An 11,174-nucleotide genomic window follows, 5' to 3' on the forward strand; every position below is an offset into this window, starting at 1 on the left:
GGCGGGTAGGGGTGGGCGGGGGGCTACTTGCGCTGCAGGTAGAAGGCGGTGATGGCGGTGGCGGCGGGCTGCGCCGTGAGGGCCACCGCCTCGCCGGGCCGCGGCGCCGTGCTCAGGAAGTGCCCGGGGAAGGCGGCCGCCTCGAAGGTGTGCGTGGTGCCGCTGAAGGTCTTGTAGAAGGTGAAGCGGGTGGCCTCGGCGCCCCGGTTGAACAGGTCCAGCACCCCCACGGCCTGCCGGCGGGGCGCGGTGTCACGCGGCTGCCCGCCGGGCGCCGCTGGCCTTCCGTTACCCCCTGGCTCAAGGTGCAATTGCCTTGAGGTACCACCCCCGTGAGGTGCCACGGCCTTGGGGTGCCACGGCCTTGGGGTGCCACCACCTTGGGGTGCCGCTGGCTTTGGGTGACGCTGCCTTGGGGTGACATTGGCCTCAGGGTTGCTTCCAGCCTCAGGGTGCCTCCACCTGGTGGTGGCATCACCTTGGGGTGCCACTGGCCTTGGGGAGCCACCACCTCAGGGTGACACTGGCCTCGGGGTGCTACTGCCTCAGGGTGAGACCACCCTCAGGTGCCACTGGCTTGGGGTCCCTCTCACTCAGCCTGTAACCACCACAGGATGCCACGAGCCTCAGGATGCCCCACCTTGGGTTGCCACCACCTCAGSGTGCCTTCCCGCCTGTGCTGATCCACTTCAGGGTGCCCTCCACCCTTGGATGTCACCACCTTGGGTTTCCCCCACCTCAGTGTGTCTTCCACCTTAGGGTGTCCCAGTCATGGATTGCCCAGCCTCGGGATGCCCTCCACCTTGGGACACCTTCTGCCTTCGTATGCCTCCACCTTGGGTTGCCTCCACCTCAGAGTAGCCCCCAGCTTGGGGCACCTTCTACCTTYGGATGTCCCCACCTTGGGTTGCCCCACCTTGAGTTAATGTCCACCTTGAGCTATCTCCATCTTGGGAAACCCCACCTTGGGATACTCCYGCTCGGGGTGTCCTCCATGGCACTCACCTCCAGCTGCAGGTTGGGCTCGGTGCCGGTGCCGCAAGAGAGCGCCTGGCTGCCCCCGCGGATGCCCACGATGAGGGGACAGCGGCTGCGCTCCAGGTGCCGGTTGGGCACTACGCTGATGTGCTCTGCGTGGAGCCAGCCGTCAGGGCAGGTGGGCGGCAGGCGAGCCTGCCGCACCACCCTGGCGTCCAGGAGACCTCCTCTCGCTCCCACACCCACCTTCCTGGGCAGCGTTGGCGCCCTGCAGGCTGGTGGCCACCAGGCGCCCTTGCTCCAGGCACAGCACCTTCTGGTCCGTGTCGCGCACCCGGTAGTGGTAGGGCTGCGGCAACGGCCGTTCCGACTCCGGCACCCCGGCTGTGGTGAACGTTTCTTCTGAGAAGGTGCTTTCTCCTGCAAGAGAGCGTATGGACCGGGCATGTGGGGATAGGGCATGTGAACTTCATGGAGATGGGGCGTGTGGGCGTCGTGGAGGTAGGACATGTGGGGACAAGACATGAGGGCTTCATTTGGTCAAGCATTGTGGGGACAGGGGCGTGGGCATCATGAGGACATGGCACATGGTAACAAGACACGAGGGCTTCATGGGGACAGGGCATCGTGAGGACAGGACGTGCAGACATCTCAGGGAGGGGGCGCGTGGATGTTGTGGGGCACCAGGACATCACGGGGATGGGCACGTGGGTTTCATGGGCGCAGGGCATCATGGGGATAGGGCACATGGACGTTGCATGATGGAGATGTGAGCACCGTGGGGCATGTGGCCCTCATGGGGACGCAGGCTTTGTGGAGATGGGCAAAGGGGCACCGTGGGGCGCGTGGACATCATGGGGACAAAGCACCCAGGCGCGGCAGGCAGGGGGCTCATGGGGACGGACACCTGGGCGCCGCAGGTGCTACCTTCACCCAGGAACTCCTCGAACAGCGCCTCCATGTCGGGGTCGACGACGGACGCTGCGGGGCTGCCGGTAGCCGGCTCCGCCAGGACGCCCAGCGGGCGCCGGCAGGGCTGCCACCGGCCCCGGTGCCCATTGGCCCTCCATCCCAGCCCGTGGGCCTGTGGGCGACACAGACATCGTGGTGGGCCRGGGCTGGGTGCTGCACCCCGCCGGCAGCCGGGCGCCCCACACCCACCTTACCTGGCACCTCCCCAGCCTGGCCCAGCCCGTGGCGACGCTGTCGGAAAGGCAAAACAGAGGGATGAGAGCGTGTCGGGCGCTGCGCCAGGGTGACTCAGCCCCCGAGCACAAGGGGCGGAGGGCCGCCGCCCTCCCGTGGGACTCACCTCAGCGCCGGTCTGGGTGCCCGTGACATGGTAGAGCCTGCGYGAGAGAGAGGGCAGCACGTGGTAAAGCGAGTGGTACACCGTGGGGGGATCTGCCCCCTTCCCCCCCCCAAAAAAAGCTTGCCCTCCCAGCATTGCATGCCATCCGTTGTCAGTAGGCTTCAGAGTGAACGCACGGAGGCCGYCGTCCAGGCTTTCCCCCGGGGCTTGCCGCCGCGAGCACACAGCCCTTCCCCACCCCGGCGTCGGGAGCGATACCTGCAAACCCGACGGTCTCGGAAATCGCGGCACGGGGCTGTGCCGTCCTCTCGGCCGCCCGCCCGGAGCGGCGGCRTCTCTTATAGGGACCGGTGCGGAGGGAGGGGACGATCCGCCCGGCTAATTGCGCCGGCAGGATGTGGCACGGGCAGACGAGCAGGGAGCGCCGGGGCCAGCGGGCTGGGCCGGGCGCAGGAGCGCCCGCGAGGGGCGGGAAACGCGGCGATGGGGAAACACCGGGGCCGAGCCCACACCCCACCCCGGCCCCCCGGCGGCTGGGCGCCCCGTCCCGATGACACCCCCAGGCCCCTGTCCCCCTGCTGCCCTTGCGCCCCATCCCTGGGATGGCCGCGTGCACCGCGTGCCCCGTCCCCGTGTGCCCCATCCCGATGATGCCCTTGTGCCCCACCTCCGTGACGTTCCTGTGCCCAGGTGCCCCATCCCCATGATGTCTCAGTGCCCCAGGAGCCCCATCCCGGTGACACCTGTGTGCTCTGTCCCCATGGTGTCCCTGATGACACCCATGTGCCCCATCTCCATGATGTTCCTGTGCCCAGGTGCCCCATCCCCATGATGTCTCAGTGCCCCAGGAGCCCCATCCCGGTGACACCTGTGTGCTCTGTCCCCATGGTGTCCCTGATGACACCCATGTGCCCCATCTCCATGATGTTCCTGTGCCCAGGTGTCCCATCACCATGACATCTCTGTCCCAGGTACCCCATCCCGATGACACCTGTGTGCTCCATCCCCATGATGTCCCCGTGCCCCAGCTGCCCATCCTGTTGACACCCAGGTGCCCCATCCTGATGACACCCGTGTGCCCCTTCCTTGTGCCACCTGTGTGCCCCACTCCCACGTTGCCCAGGTGGCCCATCCTCATGACATCCCTRCRCCCAGGTGCCCCATCCTGATGACACCCGTGTGCTCCATCCCCTCAACGTCCCTGTGCCCTTGGTGCCCGGTCCTGTGATGCCCACGCTGCCCATTCCCATGGTGCCCAGGTGCCCCATCCTCATGGCACCCTGTCCCTGCGTGTCCCCAGCTGGCGGTGGCAGGTCGAGGCGCGTCGGGCGCCGCCGCATCCGGGAAGGGGCCGCGCCGGGACGTCCCCGGGCTGCGCGGCCGCCCCGCCGCGTGCGTCACCTCCCGCGTCGGGGACCTCCCCRGGGCCGGGCTGGCGCAACACCGGGCGTCCCGCAGCGCTGACGCCGGCACGGGGCCGCCGGACGGAGGGAGGGACGGACGGGGGCGGGGAGAGGAAGGACCCAGGCGTCCGGGCTGAGCGTCACCCACGCGGCTGGCAGCAGGGTGGCTTTATTGGTACGGGGCGACGGGGGACAGCGCCGCGGGGGCTCAGCAGAGCTGGAAGTAGAAGTCAAGGACGTGGGTGGCATCGGGGCCCCGCGAGAGCCCCAGCGGCTCGTGGGCACGGGCCGAGGTGCAGAGGAACCAGCCGGGGTTGGCGGCCGACTCGAAGCGCCACAGCCCGTCCTTGTAGGAGCGGAAGAAGGTGAAGGGCGCCGAGGCCTCGCCGGCGTGGGGCAGCGCCCGGATGTCGGCGTCCTGCGCGGGGCACGGTGGTGGTGGTGGTGGTGGGCACGACTCGGGCACCTTGGTGCCCCGCGTGCCCCATCCCTGGGATGTCCCTGTGCCCTGTCTCCAAGATGCCCCATGTCTCCCATCCCCACGTGCCCTGGCCCCATGGTGCCCGTGTCCCATCCCGTGATGCCCCCGTACACCCTGTCCCTGTGATACCCACTTGCCCCATCCCCATGATGCCCCAGCTCCATGATTCCCAGGTTCCCCATCTCCACGGTGCCCAAGTGTCCCATGTGCCCCATCCCCACGATGCCCCATGTCCTCTCCCAGCAATGCCCATGTGCCCTGTCCCCAAGGTGTCCACCTGCCCCATCCCCAGGATGCCTGTGTGCCTCGTCCCCATGACGCCCGTCCCCACGATGCCCCATGTCCCATGTGCCCTGACCCTGTGATGCCCCATGTCCCTCCTCAGCATTGCCCATGTGCTCTGTCCCCAAGATGCCCTATGTGCCCGTCCCCACAATCCCCCYTGTGCCCAGTCCCAGCAATGCCCCATGCCCCGTCCCCACGGTGCCCAAGTGTCCCACGCGCTCCATCCCCACGGTGCCCTGTCCCAGCAATGCTCTGTCCCCAAGATGTCCSGTGTCCTGTCCCCATGATGCCCACTCACCCCAACCCCATGAGGTCCCACCCCAAGATGCCCACGTGCCCTGTCCCTGCAATACCTCGCCCCCATGATGCCCCACGTCCCCCATCCCAGCAATGCCCCGTGTCCCGTCCCAGCTATGCCCGTGCGCCCCGTCCCCGCGCCGCCCTCACCTCGAGCCGCAGCGTGGGCTGGGGGGCGGCGCGGCTCGCCAGGCACCGGGTGCCGTTCTGGATGCCCAGGATGACGGGCAGCCGGGCTTGGGCGAAGGAGCGGTTGGGCACCCAGAAGACCTTCTCTGCGCGGGGGGCATGGGGATCGTCAGGGCTGCCCCGTGCCGCCCCGTGCCGCCCCCCCGCCATCCCCCCGCACCTCACCTTCGAGGGCAGCGTTGGCACCTTGCAGGTGCCCGGCCACCAGCTGGTCATTGCGCAGGTAGAGCGACTTCTGGTCCATGTCCCAAATCCTGCCGTGGGGAGGGGGGAAATGCCAGCGGTGCCTGGCATCGCCCCCCCCCCCCGCCCCGATCCTCCCCAAATCCCCATTTCGCTCCTTACCGGTATTTAAAGACTTGGGTCTGCAGGGCGGGAGCGTGGCAGGGGGCGAAGCCTTCGGCCTCTGCGCAGAGGAAGAGGAGGGTGAGGGCGAGCGCGGCGCAGAGGGGGCACACCATGGCGCCAGGCATCCCGCACGCCGGCCCCCCCCCCCCCGGGCTTTATAAGCCGGCGGGAATCGCCTCTCCTGAAACGGGACCCGAAATTTCCAGGCTGCGGAGGCGGGGGGCAGCCGGGCCCCGTGTTGCAATTTCCTCGCCCGCCCCGGTTCCTCTTCCCACAGCGGGCACGGCCTGGCGTCACCCTTTCCCGGCACCCGCCGGGCACCGCAGCCCCCCAGCACCTACCCATGGCACGGCTCCAGCCCAGCGCGGTGCACGGCGCCGGACGGGGCGAAGGCTGCCCGGTGGCGGGCGCCCGGGGGCAGGAAGTGGGTGGCATTTCCGTGCATGGGCCCCCCCGCGGGGAGGAAGGACGTGGTGGCATTGCCACACCGCTGCYGGGCGGGTTGGGTGCGAAGGGCTCGCCTGGCCCCGCGAAGGGATTCCCGGGCGGATGGGTGACGTGATGCGCCGGGTGCCCGTGGGTCCCTTGCTGGAGGACTCATCCCTGGACTGTGTGGCTGGGGCACATAGTGTCCCCTGCGCAGTCCCCGAGGTCACCCGAGGCGCCGACAGGCTCCAAAAAACCCGCAGCAGGCGCGGACCCGCTGATCTTCCCAAAGGGGGATTCGAACTTCCCACCTTCTAGTTACGGGCGCTGCGCCCTCCCCGCTGCGCCACGCGGAGGGGGGGGGTGGAGGGGTGTTGCCGCATGCGCACTGGCCGGAAAGCCCCAGCGGGCACCCGTAGGTGTGTCGTGGGGGCCSGTGAGTGGCCACCAGGTGGCGGCGCCTGCGCGTTGCGCCGGCGGAGAGGGAGGCGCCTGCGCAGTGCGGGCGGCGCATGCGCGCGCGGGCGGGCGGGCGGCGCGGGCCATGGCGGGCGGCGCGGCGCTGCGGGCGGCCGTGGCCGCCGTGCTGCTGGCGGGCTGGGGCGCCCAGGCCCTCTACTTCCACATCGGCGAGACCGAGAAGCGCTGCTTCATCGAGGAGATCCCGGACGAGACCATGGTCATCGGTGCGGGCCGCGGGAGAGGCCCCCGGCGGCAGGGCAGGGTGTAACGGGAGGGAGCGGGAGGGGATGGGGACGAGGAGAGGCCCCGGGAGCCGGGGGGAGGTAACGGGAGAGACCCCCGGAGCCGAGGGGAAGTAACGGGAGAGATCCCCGGGAGGTGGGGGGAGGTGACGGCGGAGACCCCCGGGAGCCGGGGGGAGGTAACGGGAGAGACCCCCGGAGCCGGGGGGGAGGTGACGGCGGAGACCCCCGGGAGCCGAGGGGGAGGTGACGGCGGAGACCCCCGGGAGCCGGGGGAGGTAACGGGAGAGACCCCCAGGAGCCGGGGGGGAGGTGACGGCGGAGACCTCCGGGAGCCGGGGGGGAGGTGACGGCGGAGACCTCCGGGAGCCGGGGGGGAGGTGACGGCGGAGACCTCCGGGAGCCGGGGGGGAGGTGACGGGAGAGACCCCCAGGAGCCGGGGGGGAGGTGACGGGAGAGACCCCCGGGAGCCGGGTGGAGGGCAGGTGACGGCGGAGACCCCCGGGAGCCGGGGGGGAGGTGACGGCAGAGACCCCTGGGAGCCGGGGGGAGGTGACGGCGGAGACCCTGGGGAGGATGAAAGCGACTCCAGGGAACCAAGGTTGGAGGAGCAACAAGAAAAAAGTAGCGAGACCTGAGCGATAGCTGGGAGACCTCCACCCCAAGGGCGGCTTTCGGTGGTCCCGGGACGCCAGGCCCACTCCAACCTGCTGCCGCCCCCAGGGAACTACCGGACGCAGCTGTGGGACAAGCAGTCGGAGTTGTTCCTGCCCTCCACGCCCGGGCTGGGCATGCATGTGGAGGTGAAGGACCCCGACGGCAAGGTGAGCCGTGCTGGGGCCCGCGGGGCACCCGCCCGGGGGGGGGGCCGCTCTGGGAGGTGCCTGGGACCCCCACCAGCCTGGGCGGGGGATTCCTCGGAGCAGGCAGGGCCCTGATGCCGTGTCCCGCAGGTGATTCTGTCGCGGCAGTACGGCTCGGAGGGGCGCTTCACCTTCACCTCACACACGCCGGGCGAGCACCAGATCTGCCTCCACTCCAACTCCACTCGCATGGCGCTCTTTGCCGGCGGCAAGCTGGTAAGAGCCCTGTGCGCCGAGGCGGTGGGTGGCAGGGGGTGACAGCACTTGGCACCTGCTGACTCGACCCGTTTTGTGCCCAGCGGGTGCACCTGGACATCCAGGTGGGCGAACACACCAACAACTATCCCGAAATCGCCGCCAAGGACAAGCTGACAGAGCTGCAGCTCCGGGCGCGCCAGCTCCTCGACCAGGTGGAACAGATCCAGAAGGAGCAGAATTACCAGCGGGTGAGGAGAGGAGGGATGCGGCGGGGGACAGCCGGGAAGGGGTTGGGGAGGGGGTCTGTGCCTGCTGCTGACGCCCCTCGCGCTGTGTCCGCAGTATCGGGAGGAGCGCTTCCGCATGACGAGCGAGAGCACCAACCAGCGGGTGCTGTGGTGGTCCATCGCCCAAACTATCATCCTCATCCTCACCGGCATCTGGCAGATGAGGCATCTGAAGAGCTTCTTCGAGGCCAAGAAGCTGGTGTAACCCTGCGGACGCCGACCCTGCCTCGGCGCTGCGCCTGCTCGGCCCCCGGCGGGGAGCCCCGCTCCGTGTGCGCTTCGTGGCTCAATAAACGCTCGGGGGGCTCCGATGGGGCTGGCTGGAGGTTCTTGGAGGCCGGGAGGGTGGCACGGCCCTCCTGCTGGGCCGGGCCGGGCCGGGCCAGCGGGGAGCCCGGGCTCCGTGGTCCCCTCGCTCCCCGGCGTCGCCCCGCTCCCGCAGCGGAGGGAGGATGCAGGCAGCGGAGTGGTGCTGCTCAGTCCTCCAGCGCGCAGAGCGGCGCTGGCTGGGAAGGCTGGGGGGGGGGGGAAGTGGATGCTCTAGGCGCCCGGCGGAAGTGTCTGTGGGCGGCGCGGAGCGCGCAAGCGCACTGGGCGGCGAGCAGCGATGGCGGAGGCGGCGCGGGGATTCGAGCACATGGGGCTGGATGGGCGGCTGCTGCGGGTGCGCCAGGATGCCCGAGTACCCGCGGGGGTGGGGGCATCGGGGAGCCGGGACCCTCGGGACCCCCTGGGGGCGAGCACTGAGGAGCCAAGATGCCGAGGAGCCCCATGGAGTGGGGGGACATCGGGGAGCCGGGACCCGCTGGAGGGGGCATCATGGAGTCCGGACTCCTGGGCGCCTCCTAGGATGGGTGACACTGGGGAGCTGAGACCCCCCAGGGTGGGGGGCATCAGGGAGCCAGGACCCCGGGTGCCCCCAGAAGCGGGAGGCACCTGGGAGCTGGGAACTCTGGGGTGGGGGATGCTGGGGAGCCACGACATTTGGGACACCCAGCACGGGGGGTGTCAGGGAGGTGGGATGCCTGGGTGTTCCCTGGGGTGGGTGACGCTGGGAGCCGGGACCCCCAGGGTGGGTGGTGTGGGGGATGCCAGACCCCTGGGCTGATGGTGCGGCCCCGCAGGCAGTAGCTGAGCTGGGCTGGGCCAGGCCCACAGCCATCCAGGCCGAGGCCATTCCCCTGGCGCTGGAGGGCCGCGACCTGCTGGCCCGGGCCAGGACGGGCTCCGGCAAGACGGCGGCGTACGGGCTGCCGCTGCTCCAGCACCTGCTGCGCGTCAAGGCGGTGAGTGGGGCACCGCGGGGTCCCCGCTGCGGGCGCCAGGGCGGGTGGGTGTTGGGGCGGGAGCACCGGGCGCCGCGCCGGCGATGTCCCCGTGGCACCCGGGAGGCTGACGGTGGTGGCACGGGCAGGCGCCGGCGGCGGTGGCACAGGCGGTGCGGGCCCTGGTGCTGGTGCCCTCCAAGGAGCTGGGGCAGCAAGTGGTGCAGATGCTGCGGCAGCTGGCGGCCTTCTGCGCCCGCGACGTGCGAGTGGCCGACGTCTGCGCCCAGACCGACCTCGCCGCTCAGAGGTGAGGCGCTGGGCTCCCGCCTCTCCGCGCTGGGGTGCCCGGGCGGATGGGTGACGTGGCGTGACGTGCTGGGTGCCGCGTTCCTCCGCGCCGCAGGCCGGTGCTGATGGAGAAGCCGGACGTGGTGGTGGGCACGCCGGGGCGGGTGCTGGCGCACCTCAACGCCCGCAGCCTCGTGCTGCGGCACTCGCTGGAGCTGCTGGTGCTGGACGAGGCCGACCTGCTGCTCTCCTTTGGCTTCGGCGAGGACCTCAAGGCCCTGCTGTGGTGAGGCTGGGGGACGTGGGGACGCTGCCAGGCATTTTGGACTAGAGGGCACAGCCAAGGGCTTGAGGGGCGCTGCCAAATGCTGGGCAAGACGATGGGCCTTGGGCGGACGCTGTCAGAGCGAGGGGAATTGGGGGGCACAGCGTGGGGTTTGGGGGATGCTGCGGGTGCTGGGGGGCACTGGAAGGACTGAGGGGCACTGCTGGGGCTGGAGGGCACGGGGGGCACAGCTGAGGGCTTGGAGGGCACTGCCAGAGCTAGAGGACGTTGTGGGGCACTGCCGGGGTTTTGGGAGGTGCTGTCAGGATTGGGGGTGGTGCCGAGACTGGGGAATATAGGGGGCAGTGCCAAGGCTGGGGGGCACAGTGGGGCAAGGGCGGGGCTTGGGGGGATTTGAGGGGACGCCGCTGGGATTAGGCGGGGCCAAGGGATGGGAGGCTGGCGCTGAGACCGCCCCCCCCCAGCCACCTGCCCAAGATCTACCAGGCGCTGCTCATGTCGGCCACCTTCAGCCCCGACGTGGAGGCCCTCAAGGAGCTGGTGCTGCACAACCCGGTGAGGGGGTCCTGAGGGAGCCCGGTGGGTGCCAGCGGGCTTTGTGGGTGCCGGGGCGTGGGGGGGAGGGTGCTCCAGCGGTGCCGGGGAGGCCAGCCAGGGCGGGGGAACGTCGGGTGGGGACGTCGGGGTAGCGGGACAGGGAGGTAGGGCACGGCAGAGCCGCGGGTGGCGCGGCGGCACGCATCGTTTCGGGGGCGCGGTGCCGGCGGCGGCCCCGTGCCCGCGTGCCCCTCACCGGGGCGCGGCGGGCGCAGGTGACGGTGCGCCCGCGGGAGCCCCAGCTGCCGGGCAGCGCCCAGCTGCGGCAGTACCAGGTGCGCTGCGGCACCGAGGAGGACAAGTTCCTGCTGCTCTACGCCCTGCTCAAGCTGACGCTGCTCCGGGGTCGGGCGCTGCTCTTCGTGGGCACCCTCGCCCGCTGCTACCGCCTCAAGCTTTTCCTCGAGCAGTTCGGCATCGCCGCCTGCGCCCTCAACTCCGAGCTGCCCGCCCGCTCCCGGTACCCGCGCCTGGGCGTAGGGCGGGGGCCCAAGGGCAACAGGGTGCCCAGGGGGTGACTTTGGGAGTGCATGTAGAGGAGAGCAAGGGGTGCTTGGGAGAAAATTGGGTGCTAAGGTATCCATGGAGCATGGAAAGGGGTGCTTGGGGTGGAGGATGGGGCACCAGGGCACCCATGGAGGRAGGAAAGGGRTGCTTGGGGGAAATGGGGTGCCAGRGTGCCCATGGAGAAGAGAAAGGAATATCTGAGGAAAAATGGGGTGTCCAGGGAGCAACGTTGCCCGTGGGGAGAGCTGGAAGAAAGCAAGGGGTGCCCCTGGGGGGAGAGGGGTGCCCGAGGTGCCTATGCACCCAGGGGATAACAGGGTGCCCGGGGAGCAAGGGTGCCTGCGGGGGGCTTGTGGAAGGAGGGAAATGGCACGCTCAGGGTGGGGGAAAATGAGGTGCCTGGTGGAAATAGGGTGGCCACAGCATCCCTGGCATGGAGGGCAAGGGGTGCCCAGG

The 11,174-nt window shown here is 70.1% G+C and overlaps 4 protein-coding genes across 6 annotated transcripts in view; 2 read left to right on the plus strand and 2 right to left on the minus strand.

Annotated features, from left to right (window-relative positions):
- Positions 1-23: 23 nt before the first annotated feature.
- LOC146586039 (interleukin-36 receptor antagonist protein-like) lies at positions 24-2,319 on the minus strand. Its single transcript, XM_085321918.1, has 6 exons — positions 2,291-2,319; positions 2,145-2,181; positions 1,906-2,062; positions 1,225-1,395; positions 1,006-1,130; positions 24-233 (listed from the first exon to the last, which is right to left on the minus strand). Exons 1-6 carry the CDS (start codon positions 2,317-2,319, stop codon positions 24-26), a joined length of 729 nt encoding a protein of 242 aa, XP_085178044.1.
- Positions 2,320-3,857: 1,538 nt separating this feature from the next.
- Positions 3,858-6,083, minus strand: LOC146586040 (interleukin-1 family member 10-like). 3 transcript variants are annotated; one of them, XM_085321922.1, is made up of 5 exons: positions 6,031-6,083; positions 5,291-5,351; positions 5,111-5,199; positions 4,907-5,031; positions 3,858-4,111 (listed from the first exon to the last, which is right to left on the minus strand). In XM_085321922.1, exons 3-5 carry the CDS (start codon positions 5,187-5,189, stop codon positions 3,902-3,904), a joined length of 414 nt encoding a protein of 137 aa, XP_085178048.1. In that variant the 5' UTR covers positions 5,190-5,199; positions 5,291-5,351; positions 6,031-6,083; the 3' UTR covers positions 3,858-3,901. The 3 variants fall into 3 exon arrangements, with proteins under 3 accessions (XP_085178048.1, XP_085178047.1, XP_085178046.1); XM_085321921.1 differs by lacking the exon at positions 6,031-6,083 and adding an exon at positions 5,635-5,695; XM_085321920.1 differs by lacking the exon at positions 6,031-6,083 and adding an exon at positions 5,635-5,695 and having other exon boundaries at positions 5,291-5,474.
- A 146-nt stretch (positions 6,084-6,229) lies between these two features.
- TMED4 (transmembrane p24 trafficking protein 4) lies at positions 6,230-8,083 on the plus strand. Its single transcript, XM_085321919.1, has 5 exons — positions 6,230-6,405; positions 7,148-7,248; positions 7,378-7,503; positions 7,587-7,733; positions 7,828-8,083. The coding sequence occupies exons 1-5, from the start codon at positions 6,264-6,266 to the stop codon at positions 7,975-7,977; spliced, it is 666 nt and encodes a 221-aa protein (XP_085178045.1). The 5' UTR covers positions 6,230-6,263; the 3' UTR covers positions 7,978-8,083.
- Positions 8,084-8,369: 286 nt separating this feature from the next.
- Positions 8,370-11,174, plus strand: part of DDX56 (DEAD-box helicase 56) — a 5,134-nt gene continuing 2,329 nt past the window's right edge. Inside the window, exons 1-6 of the mRNA XM_085321924.1 lie at positions 8,370-8,436; positions 8,897-9,058; positions 9,187-9,347; positions 9,444-9,614; positions 10,079-10,169; positions 10,427-10,688. Of these exons, the coding sequence (XP_085178050.1) occupies positions 8,380-8,436; positions 8,897-9,058; positions 9,187-9,347; positions 9,444-9,614; positions 10,079-10,169; positions 10,427-10,688 (904 nt within the window). The 5' untranslated portion in view covers positions 8,370-8,379. The remainder of the gene's footprint in view (positions 8,437-8,896; positions 9,059-9,186; positions 9,348-9,443; positions 9,615-10,078; positions 10,170-10,426; positions 10,689-11,174) is intronic.

Source organism: Rhea americana, unplaced genomic scaffold (genome assembly GCF_003343005.1).
Source record: "Rhea americana isolate MKP2758 unplaced genomic scaffold, rheAme1 scaffold_728, whole genome shotgun sequence".
In the NCBI taxonomy this organism is placed as follows: domain Eukaryota; kingdom Metazoa; phylum Chordata; class Aves; order Rheiformes; family Rheidae; genus Rhea; species Rhea americana.

Bases quoted from the DNA above. Each gene is read 5' to 3' on its own strand.
- TMED4 (XM_085321919.1), top strand. From the start codon at position 6,264: ATGGCGGGCGGCGCGGCGCTGCGGGCGGCCGTGGCCGCCGTGCTGCTG. The intron at 7,249-7,377 runs GTGAGCCGTGCT...CGTGTCCCGCAG, and splicing joins TGAAGGACCCCGACGGCAAG to GTGATTCTGTCGCGGCAGTA. The intron at 7,504-7,586 runs GTAAGAGCCCTG...TTTTGTGCCCAG, and splicing joins TCTTTGCCGGCGGCAAGCTG to CGGGTGCACCTGGACATCCA.
- LOC146586040 (XM_085321920.1), bottom strand. From the start codon at position 5,418: ATGCCTGGCGCCATGGTGTGCCCCCTCTGCGCCGCGCTCGCCCTCACC. The intron at 5,200-5,290 runs GTAAGGAGCGAA...TCCCCACGGCAG, and splicing joins ACCCAAGTCTTTAAATACCG to GATTTGGGACATGGACCAGA. The intron at 4,112-4,906 runs GTGAGGGCGGCG...TGCCCCGCGCAG, and splicing joins AGCCCACGCTGCGGCTCGAG to GACGCCGACATCCGGGCGCT.
- LOC146586039 (XM_085321918.1), bottom strand. From the start codon at position 2,319: ATGTCACGGGCACCCAGACCGGCGCTGAG. The intron at 2,063-2,144 runs GTAAGGTGGGTG...TGTCGCCCACAG, and splicing joins CCAGGCTGGGGAGGTGCCAG to GCCCACGGGCTGGGATGGAG. The intron at 1,131-1,224 runs GTGGGTGTGGGA...GGCTCCACGCAG, and splicing joins CGCCAACGCTGCCCAGGAAG to AGCACATCAGCGTAGTGCCC.